The sequence below is a fragment of the Gymnogyps californianus genome, chromosome 2 (assembly GCF_018139145.2).
Source record: "Gymnogyps californianus isolate 813 chromosome 2, ASM1813914v2, whole genome shotgun sequence".
Classification (NCBI taxonomy): Eukaryota; Metazoa; Chordata; class Aves; order Accipitriformes; family Cathartidae; genus Gymnogyps; species Gymnogyps californianus.
The window spans coordinates 119,502,357-119,521,945 of NC_059472.1; the positions used below are offsets into that span (position 1 = coordinate 119,502,357).

Sequence of the window (19,589 nt, forward strand, 5' to 3'; positions counted from 1 at the left end):
CGGTGTTTTCTACGCTGACACCCAGATCATTTCCTACCCTTATACCCACAGGTATCTAGAGATATATTACAAACGCACTGGCTGCTCACACCCATGCTTGCTCCACACAGAGTCTCCTGCAGCAAGGCGTTACCTAAAGTTAGCAAAACCCAAACTTTTGAGGAGCCAGCAGGGCCACAGCCGAGCCGAGCCAGCCTTTCGCTGCTGCAGAGCCTCGAATGCTCCCCTCGAATGCTCCCTCGGCCCTGCTGCAGCTTCTGGATTTCTCTGCGCTTTGGCTTCACCACCCGACCAAGGCACGTTGCCCCAAACCCAGCAGATTTTAACTAGGGACAAGCACCCTCACGTCTACCCCTGCTCAGTCGGTTTAACGTCACATTATCAACTGCACTTGGTCTGTTCAACAAGGGCCCATTTCACTTCGACTGCATAACGTGGTGACAAAGTGAGGCAATAGTGAACCGAAAGAAAAGGGTGAAACAATCCCTGAGACTTATTGCAGGGGATGGGGAAGTTTTCCCCTGCCCTTCTTTTTATGTCACTGATCTTTAGCAACTAGTAATCAGGTGGGTAGTTTATAGGTACATAAGGAGGACGTGTGCATGGTACAGTGGGATATGTCACTATACAATGTTAGGTACAGTTTTTTCTACCTACACACAGGGGTGCTTCACAGCCAGGATGCCAGACTTGTTCCAGTGTAGGATTACCGTGCGCGCATCTTTGTAGGCATGCCTGTAATGTGCTGATGTTGGGCATTGCCCTAATGCGGTGTAGGTTTGTACAGGGGCGGCGGTGAGTCTTTGGCGAGATGGAATACAATCAGAAATCCCTGTCTTGCGCGGGTGCCTAATCCTGGCTTGCCGGGTTGGTGGCTGGAGTTTGTTTCGCTTATTTTTTAAGTTTGAGAACTGCAAGACTGCCTACAGTCAGGTCACCATTTCCCAGTCGTGTGAAGCCTGGGAATAGAGCAGCATCTCACAGCTTTGCAAATATTTTGGCTAGTTTCTAGGCATTCTGCGTTTAGATTGCCAAGCAAACTGTGCTGGCTAAATGAGAGGAATCCTCCAGTATTTCTTACACAACATTTTCAGTGTATTTGCTCTGTGTCAAATAAAAAAACCCAAAGACTGCCTTGCAAAAGCAATACAGTGTACAGAAAACAAATGTAGAAATATGGACTTTTTTGCAAAGAACTGAATTTAGCTGTCTGTTACCTTGTTCTCTTTCTACCTCCCCTTGAAACAGAAGATGAAGGTCCTCATGGGATTTCTTTCACTCTTGGCAAGACCGTCAGGAAGTTTTTACTCTATCATCAACCAGTGATTTCCTGGAGGCCGTTTAGTATTTGATCATGAGGATCACAGATATCATATTGCGTAGCGTTTATCCCACAGTGAAAAGACATATTCCCAAAGTGCCCATCCATGTCCATACACAGCCACGTCTTCCTGCCTGCCCCAGTCACCTCGTAGGGAAGCAGTGCATTACTCTCTGATTCTGAGCAGAAAATCAAACATCTAGAAGACCCCCTATAACATTACAATTTTCTAATTTTAGGAAGCCTGTGGCCCACATTCAAATTTGTGCCTCAGCACAGTAGAAGTGCCCGTGTGGGACAGGGAGAAAGGAGGGGCAATAATGCCTCTGTGGCCCCCCCATTCCCGGGGGAAGCCACGTCTTGGTCTGATTCCAACCATTATTTAGTAAAGTTGTCAGGTTGCTCTGACTAACTGCAGCCACCGGGACACTGCTGGCAGGTGGGAACAGCTGGACCAGATGTGCCGCTGCTATAATTCCCTTTTCTGGTACCAGCTGTGGCTCACCTTGAACAAGGCATATGGTTAATGATGCTACGCTAACCCTGTCCTGCCCGAGCTTCCCTTTCACGCAACTGAGAGATAAACCTGAGCAGCCAGTGGCACGGAGCAGCCAGGTGGAGCAGGGGGTAAACTCCCTGCTGCCTCACAGCCGGCTCCTGATGAAGTGAGGAGTGAAGGCAGAAAATAATCTACAAGGACTGATGGCCAGAGGTGGGGAGAGGACGTCCGAGACCTCAAAGGACGGAGGCCATTTCACTTACCGAACGATACAAAAAAGGCAATTTGAGAAGCAAAACTGAAAATTGGTCCCGCAGTAACAGTTCTGAGTTACTCAAAGAGAGAGCATCAATTTAGGCAAAGTCATTCCATGTTCCTTGTTAGCCTCTCCTTGTAACAACTTATTTTTAATCCATCATATAAGCTTTGTTTACCCCTACTATTCCCCTAACACTATTACAGCCTGCAATCTAGCACTTAACTGGGTAGGACTGAAATGCCATTTTGCTCTGAAACACTGTGGTTTTGTTCCTAAGGCGGGGAAGGAAAGTCTCAGAGAGGAGAGGGTGGCATAAGGAAACTTGATTCAATGGCACTAGCAGTCTAAGCACACAAGCTAAATAAAACAGTGGGGAAGTAGAAATGTGGTCAAAGCCACAGCATTCAATTTGTGGGAGTCTCTAGTCACCAGATTTCAAGATTTCTGATAAATTCAAAGGAGGTTTCTGTTCCTTTGAAGGGGACACTCTGCATGCCTTCTTTTGAGGCTGTTTGCTCTGCAGGAAATAATCCAGGACTCATTGGGCCGGAGTGGAGCATCTGAGAGTCCAACGTGTAGTGTGGTTAGGACATTTATGCAGGAAAAAAAGTCATTCTTGCCCTTGCTCATGTAAAACAGTTCTGGAGCTCAAACTGGAACTTGGCTCTCCTGTTTCAGTCTGAAGAAGGTAACATAAAAAAGTCATGGGGCAACATTACTACCCCAATGGGGTAGTTTGCCCATGTCTTTCGTGGCCCTGGATCCTGTGGGTGCATCAGGTTTGTTTATCATCCCACTGTAGCCCAGCTCCCCTGCTCTCCCCCTGCTGAGCTGGCAGACCCTGGATGGTTTTTACTGGAAGAGGGACGCTGAAGGGCTCATCCCAGTCAGTGCTCAGGCAGTGCTGGAGTCATGCAAAGGATACAAGACTGGCACAGGAGCCATACGGACTGCTTCTGGCAACCGAGCTGGTCCTGTCTGATTTGTATTCTAACTTGGCAGTCTAAAGGAAAGGAGTGACCAAAGTCATTTTACAGTAGCAGAAGGGACGGTCACTGAGCAGGAATGCTCAGGGCCAGGCTGAGTGATGTCATGTAGGATGCGGATGCTGTACCCAACACATGCTGCCTGCACCAAAACCAGCCTTACCCATATTCTTCCAGACCAAGTATATTTAGCAGCAGATTGTAAATGACAGTGAAGAAAACAGTCCATCTGACAGGTGTTTTGCTTAGAAATACCTTTATTTTATAAAGCCACAGTTTGTTCTGTAAAGTTTTACCACACTTATAAAAAAGGGGCTGACAATTCTGAGGGAGAAAAGAAAAGCTGAAAACATTTCTTGTAATTCAGGGTTACACAAAGGTTATATTTATAATATATATATTTATTTATAATTTGGAGACAGTAGAGATGAAACTGCAATACGTGGGCAGCTGTGGGGTCATATTTCAGAGACTTGCTCATGTCCTACAAATAGCGTTTCTTGACAGAAGGGGTTCACAAGGACCATCCCGCTGTCGCGATAGTCGCCGTTGGCGGGGGAGCGCGGCTCGGAGAGGTGGTCCTAAGAGAAAGACAGAGAAGCAGGGTGAGCACTTCACACCCCTCACCCTCCATGAGCACACAGGGTGCTCCGCTGCCCTGTGCGAATGTGTGTGAGGAATGGACTGCTATTTTTATTGCTTCTTCCAATCCTCAAAAAGTGCCTGAATTTTGGGGGCTCTGGCTTCCGGAGAGCTAAGTTTGGTGAGCTGGTTTTACCCTTCTTCAGGCAGTAGGAGCTGTGAGTGAAGAGCTCCTCTGATAGTCAGGCTGATTCTTTCTCAATCTGGGGACCCAGAAGTCAGATGCACCAAACTTCAGGTCCCTTAGCAGAATTTGAGCTTTCACGTTTCTTTTTTTTTTTTTTCCCTACACTTTCATGATGCATTGCAACAGTTTCCTGTCTATCAGCTGGGCTTGACTCCTCAAAGATGCATTTTCAGCTTCTTTTTGAGGTCAGAAAACCACGTATATGGTTCCAAGCCACCTGAGCATGCCCCAGTTCAGTCATGTTCTGATCAGGTTTAAATGACTCAGATGACAGCTTTTGGAGACCATCCTATATGTGAACAGGTCTATCATTTGGTTCTTGGTAAGTCTAGACAGACCAGGTCCTGCCTTAGCTTGAGCAACATGATTGCCAGCAAAGTGGGGTTAATGAAGCGACTGTGAGTGCTTGTCTAGTCACATCTCAGAGGTTCCTTTCCAAACACATTTTTTTTTAATTTAATGATGTGAGTTAGTCAGCTATCTGATCTGAAAATCACTTTAGCATAAACCCAAACTCTCCACTGTTTCTAGGTTTTAAATATCTTTGAACTAAGCTAAATTATTCTTCTCTGTCTCTGAGGCCGGAGAATACGTTTGTATCTGTAGGATCACCTGCCCACATATGAATAATCCCACTGAACCAATCAGATCCCTTAAGTAAAGGCTGATGAGTATACACCACCACTACACACTGTCAAACATTGATGTTTTGATTGCTTATATACTGGGAATGCTCACTCCCTGAACTGATATTTGAGAAGGTACAGGCAGCTCCTAAGACAAAAATGCACAAAATTTCTTTGCATTATTAATCCCACTACCCCCCTTATATGATGCTGTGTGGGACACACACAATAGACAGATTAGAAGGACCGACTGTCAGTAACAACCCAGCCCAAAGAGCTCTCCTAAGCAGTCATGGTATGACTAGACGTTGGCCATAGGCTCAAAAGGAAGAGAAAGCCAGGGAACAAATTCACCTAGAGGTGGTTAACTCCCGTGACCATACAGCAATATGGAACATATCTGCAATGGCTGGGCACAGGATGGCAATCCAGTTTTGGTGACCTGTTTATCCCATCTTATACATGTGTAGGGGTGAGTCCTTCTCAAAAAGCTGTTTCCCTGAATATGCGTAGGGATTTCAAGGCTTTATTAATATGACTTCCTCTCCCCTTCTCCCAGCATGGCTTCAGTTACAGTTTTCAGACACTAGTTCTGCAAGTGAGGTACCTCTGAAGTCTCCAGGGACTGGATCTCTCTTGGTAACTCTACAGCATGCCTGTTGAAGTAGTCCATGGTAATAGCATTATTCCAATAGCTCAGGTTGTTTTCTGGGTTAGATGTCTTTTTCTTCCTCCTCATGCAGCAGACTGTCAGCAGAACTGCTGTCAATAGAAACACGTCAAAAATTTGGTTATTTCCTTTCAATAAGGACTCATCAGTACCATGGATTTGTTTTTTACGTTACTTAAGGAGAGGGCTGGTGACCTTCATTCATATGATTCACTCTCAGTCAGATCTAGCTCTCTCCTAACAAACCCCACACAATTAAGTCAGAATCTGGGCCAGGCAGATGAGGCTTTGGGCTTGGCAGAATATGCAGTTTTTACTTTCTTTTTGATGCGAGTTTATAATCTTCAAGATGTGACTGCCTGGCTAATGAAAACTTTGGTGTTGTAACTGATGGTATTTTAATACCTAAGCAAGGATTTATAGACCCTCTAGGACAGAGGGCACTCCCCAGGGACTGCGAAGGATGCCTCTGCGCAGATCTTTTCTGCTTCTAGCATGTTCACATGCTGCAGTGATGAGCACATTAGCAAATGGGCAGTGAGAGACACCTGTCCTAGGCTCAAATACCAAATTCATAAACGCATGTAGTTGCACGTCTTCAGTACCAAAAGCTTCTGCCCTGAAGTGCCACTGATCCCTGCCTCTGTCACCTGCCATTCATAACTTGGATTTTGGGTACTTTGTGACCATGCTCCAAAACATCAGCGACCAGCAAGGGGAACAGATGGGCTCCTGAGCGGGATGAGACAGCGGTGAGGTGGTGTGGAGATCCCCTCCGGCACCTGTCTCACGTAGCTTACGCTTCCAGGGTAGCATTAATCCCAGAGCTGGGGTTTTCCTGCCTGTCTCCATCAGCCGTATCAGCATGTGGGATCTACTGATAAGCGCAATCCGTTCCCCACACTTGCCTGGGCATTGGTGGTGTCTGAGCCTGGCTTTTTTTCTTATCTGCGGAGCACGCTTAAGCTTCTGCAATATATATCAAATATTCGAGCTTCTCAAATATTTGAGCTTAAAGTAGAGCAGTTAGGCAAGATGAAGTGACCAGCAAGTGAAACTTGTTGATACAATTGTCTGCCTGCTCTCAAGGCCACAGGCACCCCCCTGACTGCAGAGACGCCAGCATAACGCTCCCCCAGCGGGCGGGCCGAACACAAAGCTGGATGAGTGTTATTTTCTGGAATTGCTTTCGGTTTAGTCATCTCTGTTGCAATTCAGATGGGTAATCTTGGCAATTTTACGAAAGCCAGGCAAACCCACCCTAACGAACTTACTGCTCCCACTGGTCCTTGCCCAGGCAGAAGCTGAGGCGTGTACAAGGGTTTGTTCAGAGGAGTAATGCATAAGCTCTGTGTGCTTATCTTACACCTGTAGAATTAATTGACCAGTTGTGCTTGTAATCTACCTGATTTATACAGACAGGTAGCTGGACATGTACTTACTTTGATTTGTACCTGTGAAATAGGGAATGCCCGGCCGTAAATTCACTCCATTATTTCTAAACCCCTCATGACAGAAGAGAGAAAATATTCATGAAGCAGAAAAATATATTATTTTCTCAGCTATAGCCAAAATTATTTATTAGAATTATAGCCCAGAGAAAAGAAAAGACTGCAGAGAACTCAAAGTTGCTTTGTATGTTTTGACAAACATTGCAGCTACCCATATGCCGTAGGTCTAATCTCTTATCCCATCTACTCACATAAAATGGCAATACGAAAGTGCAAGGCTAGAGCTCTATTTAAAACAAAAGAATAAGCTACTAGGAATAAAAAAAAAATGGGTTTGAGTTCAGGCAGTTTATGTCTCATTCAAAGGGAAAGGTGAGCTTATGCTATAATCTTCTTCTGAAACTAATGGAAAAATCTCCCGCACTGTTCCTGCATGTTTCAGAAAAGCGGGTCATCATCAAACTTACTATTATCTTTGACTCATATTGCTTCAGTCTTTCTATCACCAATAACTTCATTCGCTGACAGCCCGACAGCGCGACTCCTGCTGCTGCGCCCGTAGGCAGGCACCCCATGGGGGCCACCAGAACCGCTCCCCCTGCCCAGGGAAATGGCGCATCCTCCTGAAGGGCTGCATCTTTGCTCCCCCTACTTTGCTGCTACCCTCTCCGTGTCCCAGCCCAGCCTGCAGGCTCGTTAAGATTAGAAAGTGAAGCAGGACCTACGTTTAGTCCTCCCCGCTGCTGGCGAGAGCCAACAGACCTTGGAGCTTTTCGGTGCTCCAGCAACAAGTGCTCCCTAAGGCACAGAGCATTTTTGAAGGCGCCTGAGGATATGAGAGCGCCAGTAAAGCCAACTCTATCGCTGTGCAAATATTTTGAAAGCCTGAGGTTTTACAGCTTATAAAATGTTGTGGCTGCTGACAGGAAGTATCAGATTTGGGTGTTAGGGGCTGGAAAGCCGGTGACACTGAGTCGAGAGAGATCTCTGCTTCTTCCAGCAGGAAATGGCCTTGCCATGTGCAGATATGGTTGCTATACAGCAATAATGCTCTCTCCCTTAATCACACTCTTGGCCTCTAACCTTAGCGTACACACAAGCAAATGGATAGAAGACCGTGAAAAATGGGTTCCTGAGCTTCCTCGAATATAACATATTTTAGCAGAAGGCTGTCTACCTAAGCTGCCCCAATTCAAAGCAGAGGAGACCTGATTTAAGAGGGAGAGGGAGGACAGCAGGGCTGGAATGGGGCTATTCCCTCTTCACCACATATTAACTACTCTTTTGGGGCATATTTTAGTGAAGTTAATGTAGCTAACATAGGACCGCTCACTTCCAGAACAATACTAGGAACAGGGTACAGCTTTACCAATATTCTGAGATATCTATTTGCTCCCATGATTAGAATTATGTGTATTACAGAAAAAACTCTTTCCAGACAGACAGTTGTGATGGCCAGCGAGGACATATTAAGTGGATGAAATACATAGAGGGCAGAGATAGTTTGGAAGGGAGAAGTGGCAATAACAACAACAGAGCTGAAGGGAGAAACAGTAGCTGCAATACCCTGCTTATCTTTCCTGGTGTATTATGTGATGTCCTTGTAAGGATGAGAAAGTGCTGTTGTTCAGTGCTGCCATGTTATCACCTCTGTTTCAGAGATGGCCAACCCTTTGGGCAGAAAAAGGGCGAACTCTTCTCTGGTTTTCAAGCACTCACCTGGATGCTTTCTGGGAGTCAGAAAAGCTAAACCGACTTTTCCCTTTGCCTGCTCCATATTAAAGTCAATAGCAAGTGCCACGAGAAGCACACTTCAGCGTTGTCCCTGTGTCAGCCTGAAGCTCCCCATACAGAGTTTACGATACATGTTAGGAAATATCAGGGACCTCTGCAATTTTGTGGACACTGGAGGTTCAGGGAGTTCAGAAGCATTTCTAACCCATATCCTTTGACCTGCTGCTAGTCTGGAGGGAGAAAAGTCAACCCACACATTCAGGGGCTAAGGGCTGCTGACGAGCTCTGGCTCTGATGCTGGCCTCTTTCTGGCCCTAACGCAAAGTACGTCTGCATTATCTGCTCCCCCACCCATGAAACAGGACATAATACATCCCACAAACGGGAGAAATTAGATTCTCACAGATTTACAGGTTTCTAGGCTGGTGGGAACATGTCCATCATCTACTCTCACCTGCACAACACCTGCACACCAGGAGACTTTCACTTGTTAACTTAACCATCAGCTGTATTTAAGGTACAGCACATCTCACAGGAAAATACGCAGCCTCATTTAAGGCCATAGAGTGACCGGATATTCATCCCATTCCCACAAAGTTTGTTTCAATACTTAATTTCCATTATGGGGACATGTTTACATTCTCCTTGTTGTCTAAATGCCTCCAGTTTTATCCGCCACTTCCGCAATCTCCTTTTGCCTTTTTTATTAAAAGCTTCCACTATGCTATCAGAAATGTCCCCCATATATATGGGCTTCAGCCTCTTCTTGGACTACATGATGACACAAGTGGAGTTATGTTGCATTTCTCAGCTCTTAAATCATTCACATGGCTCTTTTCTAATCTTCCAATCTTTTTTAAAAAATATAAACCACCAGGATTATACACCATATTCAATACTGGCCTCATAAATGCAGTGTAATGAGATCATACCAACTCCCTACAGTTTCCTGATAGTCTTCTGTCTTTTCTTTCAACTCACTTAAATATTTTACCAATCTTATATAGCTGCATACCCCCTTCCCCCACTCTCCAGCTCCCACGTAAAACACGATGTTAACAGACCTGAACATTGCAAGCACTTACAAGTCAGGAGATATTCAGACCAAGGATGTTCATTTACTTCTCCCTATGCCTGCAGATCATAGAATCATAGAATGGTTTGGGTTGGAAGGGATCTTAAAGATCATCTAGTTCCAACCCCTCTGCCATGGTCATAATATAAACTAAGTTTCTACATAACCCTCGCCTCAATGACTAAAATAGTGTTTTTTCTGTATTTCTTTCAATTTCCCTCCTTTACTGTGGCCATCCATAGCAGTAAAGCCTTAGCTGTAATATAGGTATCACGATGGGTTTGGTTATTGACCAGAGCTGCTTACATCTGGAGACAGGAGGCTCTTCTCCAGCTCAGTCTGAGCTCACACCTGGGGATTAGACTCAGGGCTTGGGATCTCTCTCGCTTCAGACCAGGAAGCAAATGTTTGTAGGTTTTGTGATGGAGAAAGTGGGTGAGATAATTTTGGAACATGTCCCAGTGCATGAAATGTGAGCTAAGTGGGGTTAGGTCCAAGGCAATTCTTCATATATTCTCTGAGTTCTGCTGACGCCTGCGTTCGGAGGCTCAGCCTTCCTCTTGCATTTTCCCACGTCAGCAGAACTGACTGAATGAATTGACTTCTATGCATCTGATTTGCAAGTTTCTGTTCTTCCACGGTTTATTGTGTCATTCTGTAATTACAGAGACGTAAGTACTGGGAGCCCAAGGACCGGGACGGTGGGTTTTAAAATGAGTTCATATTGTGTCTTGTTCTGCATTGCAGAGACAGGCACCCACACACGTACAAATGCACGTGCACAAAAATGTTCAAGGCTGCCTGAAGGACACCGCAAAAACAACTCAAACTGTGACATGCAGATACTGATATCAGTGTTATATATGACTCTGCTTTTCTGGGAATGCAATGATACAGAATCCTTCATTTTTGCAGCCCTCAAATGGTGTTAGCAACATTACCCCCATTATTTATACCACGAAACTGAGGTACCAAAAGGTGAAATGATTTCCCCAGGTTCACGCAGCAGACGTGGCTCGTGCATTCCTATTCAAAGCATTACTTTTCTGGCTAGCACCTTAAGGGATTTCAGTGGGACTCAGAAACCTATGCATCCTTAAAGAAATATGGACTGTAAGGACGGGGAGGCTAAATCCCATCTCTTATTTCACCAGGTGGGCTCCTGAGGCCCAGGTCTTCAGGCTAGTGCTATAGTCACTGAGCCGTGCCACCAGCACGGCTGATGGGACCTGCCAGTCCTTGGTGGGGCTCAGATGCCAGGGCACAGCGATGCTCAACAAACCCTCTGCTGCTTCCTGCTCTTAGGTGCAAATCCCCACGGCAGGGATGGGGCAGCGAGGAGCCCCGGCAGAGTCCTTCCTCCACCAGGAGAAGTGCAGAATCCCAGGCACTTCTTCCAGTGGGGATGAGGAGCCAAGGGCTCCTGCGGTCACTCCCTAGCAGGTCACTTCCCTTGCTATGGAAGTTAAAATGCCCACAGGTTTTCATTTAACAGATGCCTGTCAATAAAAGGTGTAACAGCGAGCAGCACGTGGGGCCCTACTGTGCCATGCATCGGAGAGGGACAGACGTGTCTCTGCAGCATTGTGGTCCATTTTCCCTTCCAAGGATTTTGGGCAGCACAAGCTGTGCCCAGAAGCCCCCTGAGAAGGAAGGCTTTTCCAGTCTCCTCGCCACCCCTCGCGCAGGGGAGGAATTATGGGGGAAGGCACAAGGGCTCCCGGCAGAGGAGGGATGTGCTGGCCACTGCGCAGCTCTGCAAAGGCTCTGGAAACAGCCCGGAGGTCAGCGAGCTGGCTCAGGGGCACTCCTCATTAGCAGGAGGAGGGAGCCAAGTTAATTAGATTCCTGCAGCTCTGCAGCCGTGCACAGGCTCCAGTTGCCTCTCCTCACCTCCTTCCACTTCTTTCCAGAGTGTCTTGCTAACTTCCCTGCTTCAGAGCTGCCTCTCCCCTTGGTGCAGGGCCTTACCCTTTCTCACAGGTGTCTCAGCAGCAGCTCAGGGCTTGCTGTCCCCCTCGGCGGGTCTGGCCAGCAGCCTTGAAGGTGCCAGCCTGAGCACAGAGCAACCAGCCACAGCTCCGGGGCAGCAAAAGTCTCCCATGATAGGAGCCCTTAGTGACTTTCTCCGTGGCTTGTTCCCTCCTCAGGCTGCTCAGATATTTAAGAGCATGGGCCTGAGTCTCAATATCTGAGATACCTCCACCTTTCAGCATCCCAAGGCAGGAGCAGAACAGTGTGTTCTCAGTCCATGCCCGCAGCAGCTGTGACAGCCTCTCACCAAAAACATTTTCACCCCTTGAAGACGAAATGAAATCCAAATGGCTGTACTCTTCGTCCGTCTCTTAGCATCAGCCCCCTCTGGACCAGAAGTGACGAGCAAATGCCAGCGTGGGGCCTTCTGTCCTCAGCTGCAGGCGCCTGTGCCCGGGAGGTGGCGACAGTCCCCTTCGCACACCACACACCCCATACCGCACACTGCACACTGTACACCGTACACTGTACACCGCACACGGTACACCGCACACTGTACACCCGTGCCTGAAGATACACAGATGCCTGAGGGTCAGGAAATAAGGTGCCCCTCCGGTATGCAGCACAGAGGGGAGCCACGACAAATACATGTGCATCTGGGTAAAAGTGCTTTAGGTTGTTACAACTTATTTTTCTTCTCTAGGAATAACCTATGTCTGTACAACAGCACTTATCGTGGCACAGTTTAAACAGCATAACTTTTGGAGGAAAGCAATTCCCTAGGCACTTTAGCCAGATCCAAAAAAATCCCATTTGAATGCCTGCCTACCATTCATTTCAACTCTGAAATACATCTGAGGATCCCCAGGTTTTAAAAGGAGAGTCCCACTGAAGACCATCCTCAGAAATCTGGTCCTGAAAGCAGGACTTAAATATTTGAATCATTTAAACACTCAGTTGTATTAGAGCTGGTATAGATAATATTCAAAATAACATTTGCCTTTTTAAAAAACGTAGCTTACAAATACAAGAAATAGAATAGGCACAGTCATACGAACACATACTGTTATGGCACATATGATAAGAAGAAAAGTTTACACACCACTGTTTTATGAATAGTAGGTTAAAAGGCCTGCCAACAGACTCTTCATATTATTATTAATAATAACTATCATTAGTTATTAGCTCTTATATGGCACACTGCAGGCAGAGACATACACCAGTTTACACACTGGTTATGCTTCCTATGCCTGTGTTGTATGGTATCATATTTTGTGTTTTGTATTTGGATGCTTTCTATCCAGATCAGCTTTCTTTCTGAATACTGGCCCAAAACATAATGCTTGGAAGAATTTATTTGATTCTCTATTTCTACTGATTGATAGACAAGGCACTATTCATCAAATCATCAAATATCGCTGCTTCTCATCATGTGCTTGCTATATCCCACTTCTGCTTTGGTTTCTCTTTATTTTGATTGTCCGTCTTTTAGGTTTAAGCTTTGTTCTCACTCGTGGTTTTAACCACGTTGGCAATAGCAGAACTGATGGTCCCAGAGGTACAAGTCTAACAGATATGCTGAGCCAATCCAATAATTGGCAGCTGCCGAAAGGATTAGTGTGGCTCCCTCTCCAGGTGTGTATTCCTGCAGCCTCATCCGCTCCAGATCTCGTGCTCATCTGACCCTGCGGGGAGCTGATTCAGCTCACTGGGTGGACAGAAAGTACCAGAGAGCAAAGTGAATATTTTTTGGCCACTTTAGCAATCTGAAAGTGTCTCAGGGAGGTGTCAGGTCAGGCCCAGGCAGAAGGAGGGGGCAGGATCAGGTGGCTGGGCCTCGGAGAGGGCAGGAGAGAGCAGCACTGTTCTTTTTGGCAGTAAGCTGTGTGCGAGACTGGCTCAGTCAGCTCATCTAGCCTTGTCCTCAGTACAGCTCATAGCTGTAAATAACAGAATTAATACTCAATATTGTTGGCTGCTACCCTTTTATGTTTCCTCAGGCAGCAAAGGCTGGGAAATGTTTGGTTTTGTTTCACTCCAGACAGATTAGCATAATCACACCCCGCAACAGTGAAACCCCAGAGAATATGTTGTCCCACCTTGCTGATATAAGCCAGCTAAGCAGGGGACACCCCAGCATCCACTCACAAGCTTTCTCATAATTTCTCATGTGTTTTTTGTAACCAAGTCAAATGACGAGACCCTAAGCCAGCTGTGGGAACTCAACCTGCCCTGGTCCCGCAGGTGGCTGACTCCTGGTGTCTGAAGGCCAGGATTTCAAACTCTTCCGGCTCCCTCGGCAGCTGCAAAGTTGGAATTAAAATGGAGGAAACCAGCACTTTGGTTATCAGACTTTAAAATCTGATAGTTCACAAACTGCCTGCAATGAAATATTTTATTGCACTGGAAAACTGGTGTTTCCTAAGGTATTAGTCACTACAACTGTTATTAATCCTTTGGGTTAGCAGTGGGCTTTTTAAATCCAATTCCAGGGCAGCACATAGTGGTTCCTAGATTAAAGACTTGTACAATTTTTGGTCACCAGCTTAAACACCTTGAAGTAAAGCTGCTTCGCCTTCTAGAGTTGTTCAGCCTTGTATTACACCCTCAAATGGAGGGCCCAAAAAGACCAAGTGATTTCTAATAGCAACAAAGCAAGTACACTTTGAATGTAAACCTTTTAGCCCTGCATTTTGAAGCTAAGCACTTTGGTCAGTGAATGTGATCTCTGTCTAGTGATTGCTCCTCATCCATCTCAAGCCAGCCTGCCTCTGTTAGCTCTCCACCTGGTCCTTGAATCGTGGGCTGAAATCTGAATTTTAAGGAAAGAGAAAGCAAAATAAAGTGGCAATTAACTTACAACATGAGGATATAGGTACGCTGATAGCCAGAATGATCCAGGCAATGTCCATCTTGCTGAGACAGATGGTTGCTCTGTGCTGGGGTTTGTCCCCCTCGGTGACATGGGAGATATTTCCTTGCACGCCGGGTTTCCAGGTCCCGGCAGGAACCAGTCTGTTTAGGAAGTTCCCAGTGGCGGTGGAGCCAGCTGTGGAAATGGAGCTGGACAACCTCGTGGCAGGTGCTGCGGAGAGAGCACTGCCCAGCAAGGTTGCGTTAGTCACCGTGCCATGCTGCGTTGGAGCGGGTCCTTTGGGGTCTCCCGCTGCTGGGGAGGAGACGCTGACGTCAAAACTGGTCTGAACCGAGTGACCCGCTGCTGCTGTTGCAGATCCAGAGCCAGCAAACAGAGGGACATTTGTACTGAGATTCAAGGTTACCCAAGAGTTGTTTTTGCTCAGCATATCCCATACGCCATAGCGGGTGGGTTTAAAAGGCACCGACACCGCTTCAGGATCAGTTGATGGTCCAGCAGTTGTGGTGGCAAAATCTGCCTCCTGCACCACTAGCTCGGCCCCATCCCCTCGCTCTGCTTCCCTAAGGCTTCCCGAGGCGTTGCGGTGGGGAGAAGGGTCTGAGTGTGTAGTTCTTGCCAGCCCCGTGCCATTCGGATCGCTGGATGCTGTGGTCTGGGACTGAAACGGGTGGTCTGTGAAAGGGCTCCTCAGGGTAGGGAAGGGAGAGTGCAGGGTCGTCTTTAGGTAAGGCTCTGAGGACTCTGTGAAGTTGCCTTTGAAAACCTGGAATATTTTCCCCTTGGGGCGAGTCTGTCCCGAGTACAAAGCACTCTGGTTGTATAAATGATACGTTTCCTTTTCGCCAACGCGAGGGCCGCTCACTTGCTTTTGCCCAGTGGAAGGGACTTTCTCCACCAGGCTGACGGGATGGGGAACAGCACGAGCGGAGGTGGGAAGGGGCTCTGCCGCGTGGCGGTCTTTGTGGTGAGGTGTTGTTCCCATGGCTGTGATAGTGGTAGTGTCCATCGGGAAGCCCTGAGAGGAGGAGACAGTGGGAGACAGTACCTGAACAGAAAACACCAGCTCTTCCGTCAGTGCCAAGATCAGTAGAACACCTGGAGGAAAAACAGAGAGAGAGGGTGAGACACCAGAGAGGGACCAGCAGACAGGGAACGGCACGGCTTGCACGTCTGGGAGGAAGGAATACCTTCCATGTTCTGCAGAAGGAGAGAAGAGTTAGCATCCAACTTTATCAGCTTCTCTGGGAAAATAGGAAGAGAAAGGAAAATCCGCATGGGCTGCAGTGCCCTGTGGCCATGGAAATGGCGAGGTGGGAAAAGGAAGGTTGCAGGGAATCTCTGCGGCAAAGGGAGAGAGGAGCTTGCAGTATGGACTCAGGAGAGTGCTTTGAAGTGCCATAGCAGGTGATTTCCCTGTAGAAGCTACAAAGCATCCTACTCTTTAAGGGTAGAAACAAAAGATGTTTTTCATTTTTGTTTTGGCCAGGAGGCCTCCAGATGAATGTCTGCATCATTATGGAGAACCTTAGTCCGCTCATTCTTTTGGCTGCAAAATCCTATATTTGGCTGCCTCCAGTCTTGGATGCCTTTAAGCAATCTGTTTTTTGAGAGAGCAGCTCCTTAGCCCTTGCCGAAAATTAGATCAAGAAGGGATGTCTGATGAGAGGGCTTCCTGGGTTATATATGCTGTCCTTTACTTAGCAACTTCGGAAAATCTAGTCACTTATTTTAGAGTATGAGATGTGGAAAATCTCCAAATGTTAAAAATGAACAAGAAAACATAGCTATCACAGCCATTTTAAAAAGCCACGTGATTATTAGGGGTCTGACTCAATCTAACACAACTGCCCTTCACACCCGTATACAAATGTTTGGTTGTAACCTGTTCTGTGCTCACATGTGCTGTGGGATTGGATTGTGTGAAATTTGCCTCCCGCCACCCTCTGTAGTGCACATCATTTCATGAGGTGCCAGATTCACACCACTGGGAACCTTAATTCTTCCATTTATTCCTAGTCCAGATAATTGACATGGGCAGCTGCAGTAGCATAAGCCTCCCTGGGATGCAGGGCTAATACATTGTGAGTTAGCGTGACCTGCAGGGACCACATCAATCACACGTCACCATTTCCATATGTTGAAGCGGTCGAGTGTAATGTGGATCTTTGCCCACTAGGAAGCACACGGAATAAATCCATTTTGCACGGTCCACTGAGCATCATCAGATGGCACCATTAGCACTGTGCTACTGTGAATTTCAACCAGCAGTGTCAAGGTGAAAAATGTTGTCACAGTCTTAACAAATCAGGGAGACGAGTTCGTCAAAGCTGCAGGACTCCACACTGGGTAATGATCACCTTCCAGCCAAGACTGTGGAGTACCTTCCTGCCTGCTTCTCCACCCTTCCCAGGCTTGCCAGCTTTCTCCATGAGTGTTGCTATGCCATTTAGTTCTATCCTACTTGAGAATATCTGTTATGGGCACCAGCAGAAAAGGAAGACAGGGACTTGGGAAAATGAAAGAAGATCTCTGATTAGGTGTCCACTGCGCCCTAGGGCTCTGTTGCACATTGGTCAGAGGGAAATACCATGAAATGTGTTTATTCCGAATCCTGTGCATCATTCACATCCATTTGTAAGCAATGCAATACACGTAGCAAAAACTCACCAAAGGAGCAGTACCTATTCCTCTTACCCAGCTAAATGCTCTACTTTGATCACTATTCATAATTTCTGAACCAGAACCGCACAGAGCTCTGCAACCAACAAAATTCACCTCATCTTGCCCCCAGCAGCCTCCTGTTATTTCACAGAGTATCCAGAAGATGAAAACGCTGACTTGATAATGTAGTGAGAGCCAATTACAAGCAATGCACTTTCCACTGCCTGATGCTAAAATTAGCTCTTTTTTTTTTTTTTTATTTCTAAAATAAATATCTCTGCCAAATAAACCATCATCGGGGTTACTGCTTCCCAGTTCCTAACCAGCCACAGACAACATGCTCTTAGCAGAACACCTAGTCAAAGAGAAAAACGTATTCTGTACACTGAGATGCAACCAGGAGAGCAGATCGTGCTATTCTTATGGAGCATCACTCTTGGAAATGAAAGGCAGGAGTTATCTTCACATTTTTGGCAGCACTTATTCTGAGGTCAAGGTCAAAGCAGATATTCTAGTGTCCATATGGCTAATATTTCATGCCAAGAGAAGTTGCTGCCACAGAACAAATTCAAAGAGGAAAGGATGAAGATTTATTTTGGATTTGGTGTGTGGAGATAATGTTTCAGGAAACTTTAGGCCTGCTGTTCTGAGTGCGTAAGTGCATTGGCAGATCATAGGAGATACTAGATTATAATGATGGTAATGCCTGCTAAAATTTTTGGATGTTCTTTGTGTAGCTACTTTCTCTCACACCTCATGTGCAGAAAACCATCTCTATTGGGTTAATGTTTTTCTCCAGGATATTCCTTAAGGAATAAGGAAGTTGTCAGCTTTTCTGCATGCTGTGCTCTGGGGTTAGAAACCCTGATCTTTGGCTAAAAACCTACCTAATATCCATCTCCACTACTTGAAATACTCATAAATCAGAAGCTTGCTGCTATAAAGATTTATAATTTCTCTGGGGCAGTCTGTTGTGGTAGCAGGTCACCACACATCAGGCACGGGAAGCCAGATGCATTTAGCTAGTACCTTTAGGTAGCTCGTAAAGTATGAATAATTATTCAAAGGAAATACTACATCAGAAGTAATTTATCTGACAATAAACAATAACCCCCATGACATTTGGCTGTCTCAGGCTGTGGCAGTCAGATTTTGCTCGTCTGCTAGACTCCCTTTAACAGTGTCTGCAGAGCCACCATGGCCCCATAAGCTACAGCTTCTTAGGACTTTTTTTACTAGTTGAATGGATCACAGTAACTGCTTCAGTGACAACCAGAGCTAATCTGTGCCCCTAATTACTGAAAAAATATTCAGCTTAGTAGATCATCCTAAAAATAGCCAGTGCTGTATATTTAGGGAGAACCAGCTAATAATAAGGACTTCACAGTGGGCTTTGCTGGCCCTTTTAAGTAGAATTAATTGGCTTTATAATTGATCAACAGCCAACTGGAAAGCAAATGTAAAGCTGGAATCGGTATTTTCAGATGCTCTGCATCATCACCTAAGAATGCTCTGGCTGGATTTGTGGTGACCTGATTGCCCAGAGCTCCTGCTTACTTTCCTATCACTTGAGGATATGCAACGTCTTACAAAATGGGACTCTTTTTGAGGTCCCCGATATTAGACTGCCCTGTTTGGCAACTTTGGCTTAAGCCTAGGAAAATGATATTCTGAATTTCTCTACTAAGGCGCAGGAGGCATTTGGCACAGAAATGGACTTAACCAACCCCTTCAAATTTCTTCCCTTCCCAACCTCTATCTCTGCTTCACAAATGCACCCGCACTGAGAAAAGGGCCATGGTGGGTACGACGCCAATCATCCCCCCTGCCTCAGCTTACCCTCAATCAGATTACCACTGAAAGGAAACCTTCTGGTTGCTATCAAGTTGTCATGGCCAAAGTTTTGATATCCCAGGTGAGATGGTACATAGCAGATGCTCTTGGTCAGTTCAAAGCGCAGTCCTGCAGCTCTTTGCCAAAATCCTTCAGTTTTGGCTGCCTAAGACTCTTAGGACTGATCTGACTTAGAGTGTGAGCCCTTTGTGGTAAGGACTGGCAGTCCTTACTATCTGCTGGCATAATGGTAATACAGACTGAAGTAAGCACATTATAGAAAATAATAATAATTATATTTTCAAAGGTCAGTTCACACCATTAAGTTTTTTCATAAGGGGCCATTTCTAAGGTATAGGAGCTCATGCTCACAAGGGGTCAAACTGGTTTGGCTTTTAAATGCTGTGTGTCAAATTCCCACTTTTGGAGTCTAATTTTATGACTACATTAAAACCATTCAACCCTAATGAGAAGGCTGATTGACCTGACATCTCTGTGGTGTGAACTGTGTCACCCTGTAGTCTTGCATAGTGCACCAAGAAGGGAATATTAAGTACAAAATGAATTAACTCAAGGATGAAGCACAGCAGAGTGACAGCAGAGTGTACACAGAGGGTGCTGATGTGCATTTAGCCATAAAAACTCCTTCCTGACAACGTGGTGCAATGGTTCAAATCTCAACAGTATCTCCCTGCAGTGCTTCTTCCCATCATACACTCACATGAGGAGTCCAGAAATGGTGTGTACAGTTGTGTACGTGGAGAAAATGAAGCAGCTCCTTTACAGCAATGTT

General features: G+C 46.1%; 1 protein-coding gene across 5 annotated transcripts in view; it reads right to left on the minus strand.

The window, feature by feature from the left end:
* Positions 1-3,315: 3,315 nt before the first annotated feature.
* TMEM108 (transmembrane protein 108) overlaps positions 3,316-19,589 on the minus strand; it is a 171,518-nt gene continuing 155,244 nt past the window's right edge. For 3 of the 5 annotated variants that reach the window (XM_050891940.1, XM_050891942.1, XM_050891941.1), the window contains 3 exons: positions 14,285-15,397; positions 5,128-5,282; positions 3,316-3,646 (listed from right to left, as the gene is read on the minus strand). In XM_050891940.1, the coding sequence (XP_050747897.1) occupies positions 3,524-3,646; positions 5,128-5,282; positions 14,285-15,397 (1,391 nt within the window). In that variant the 3' untranslated portion in view covers positions 3,316-3,523. Of the gene's footprint in view, positions 3,647-5,127; positions 5,283-14,243; positions 15,398-15,489; positions 15,578-19,589 lie in introns of those variants that run through there. The other 2 variants (XM_050891938.1, XM_050891943.1) reach the window with 2 other exon arrangements.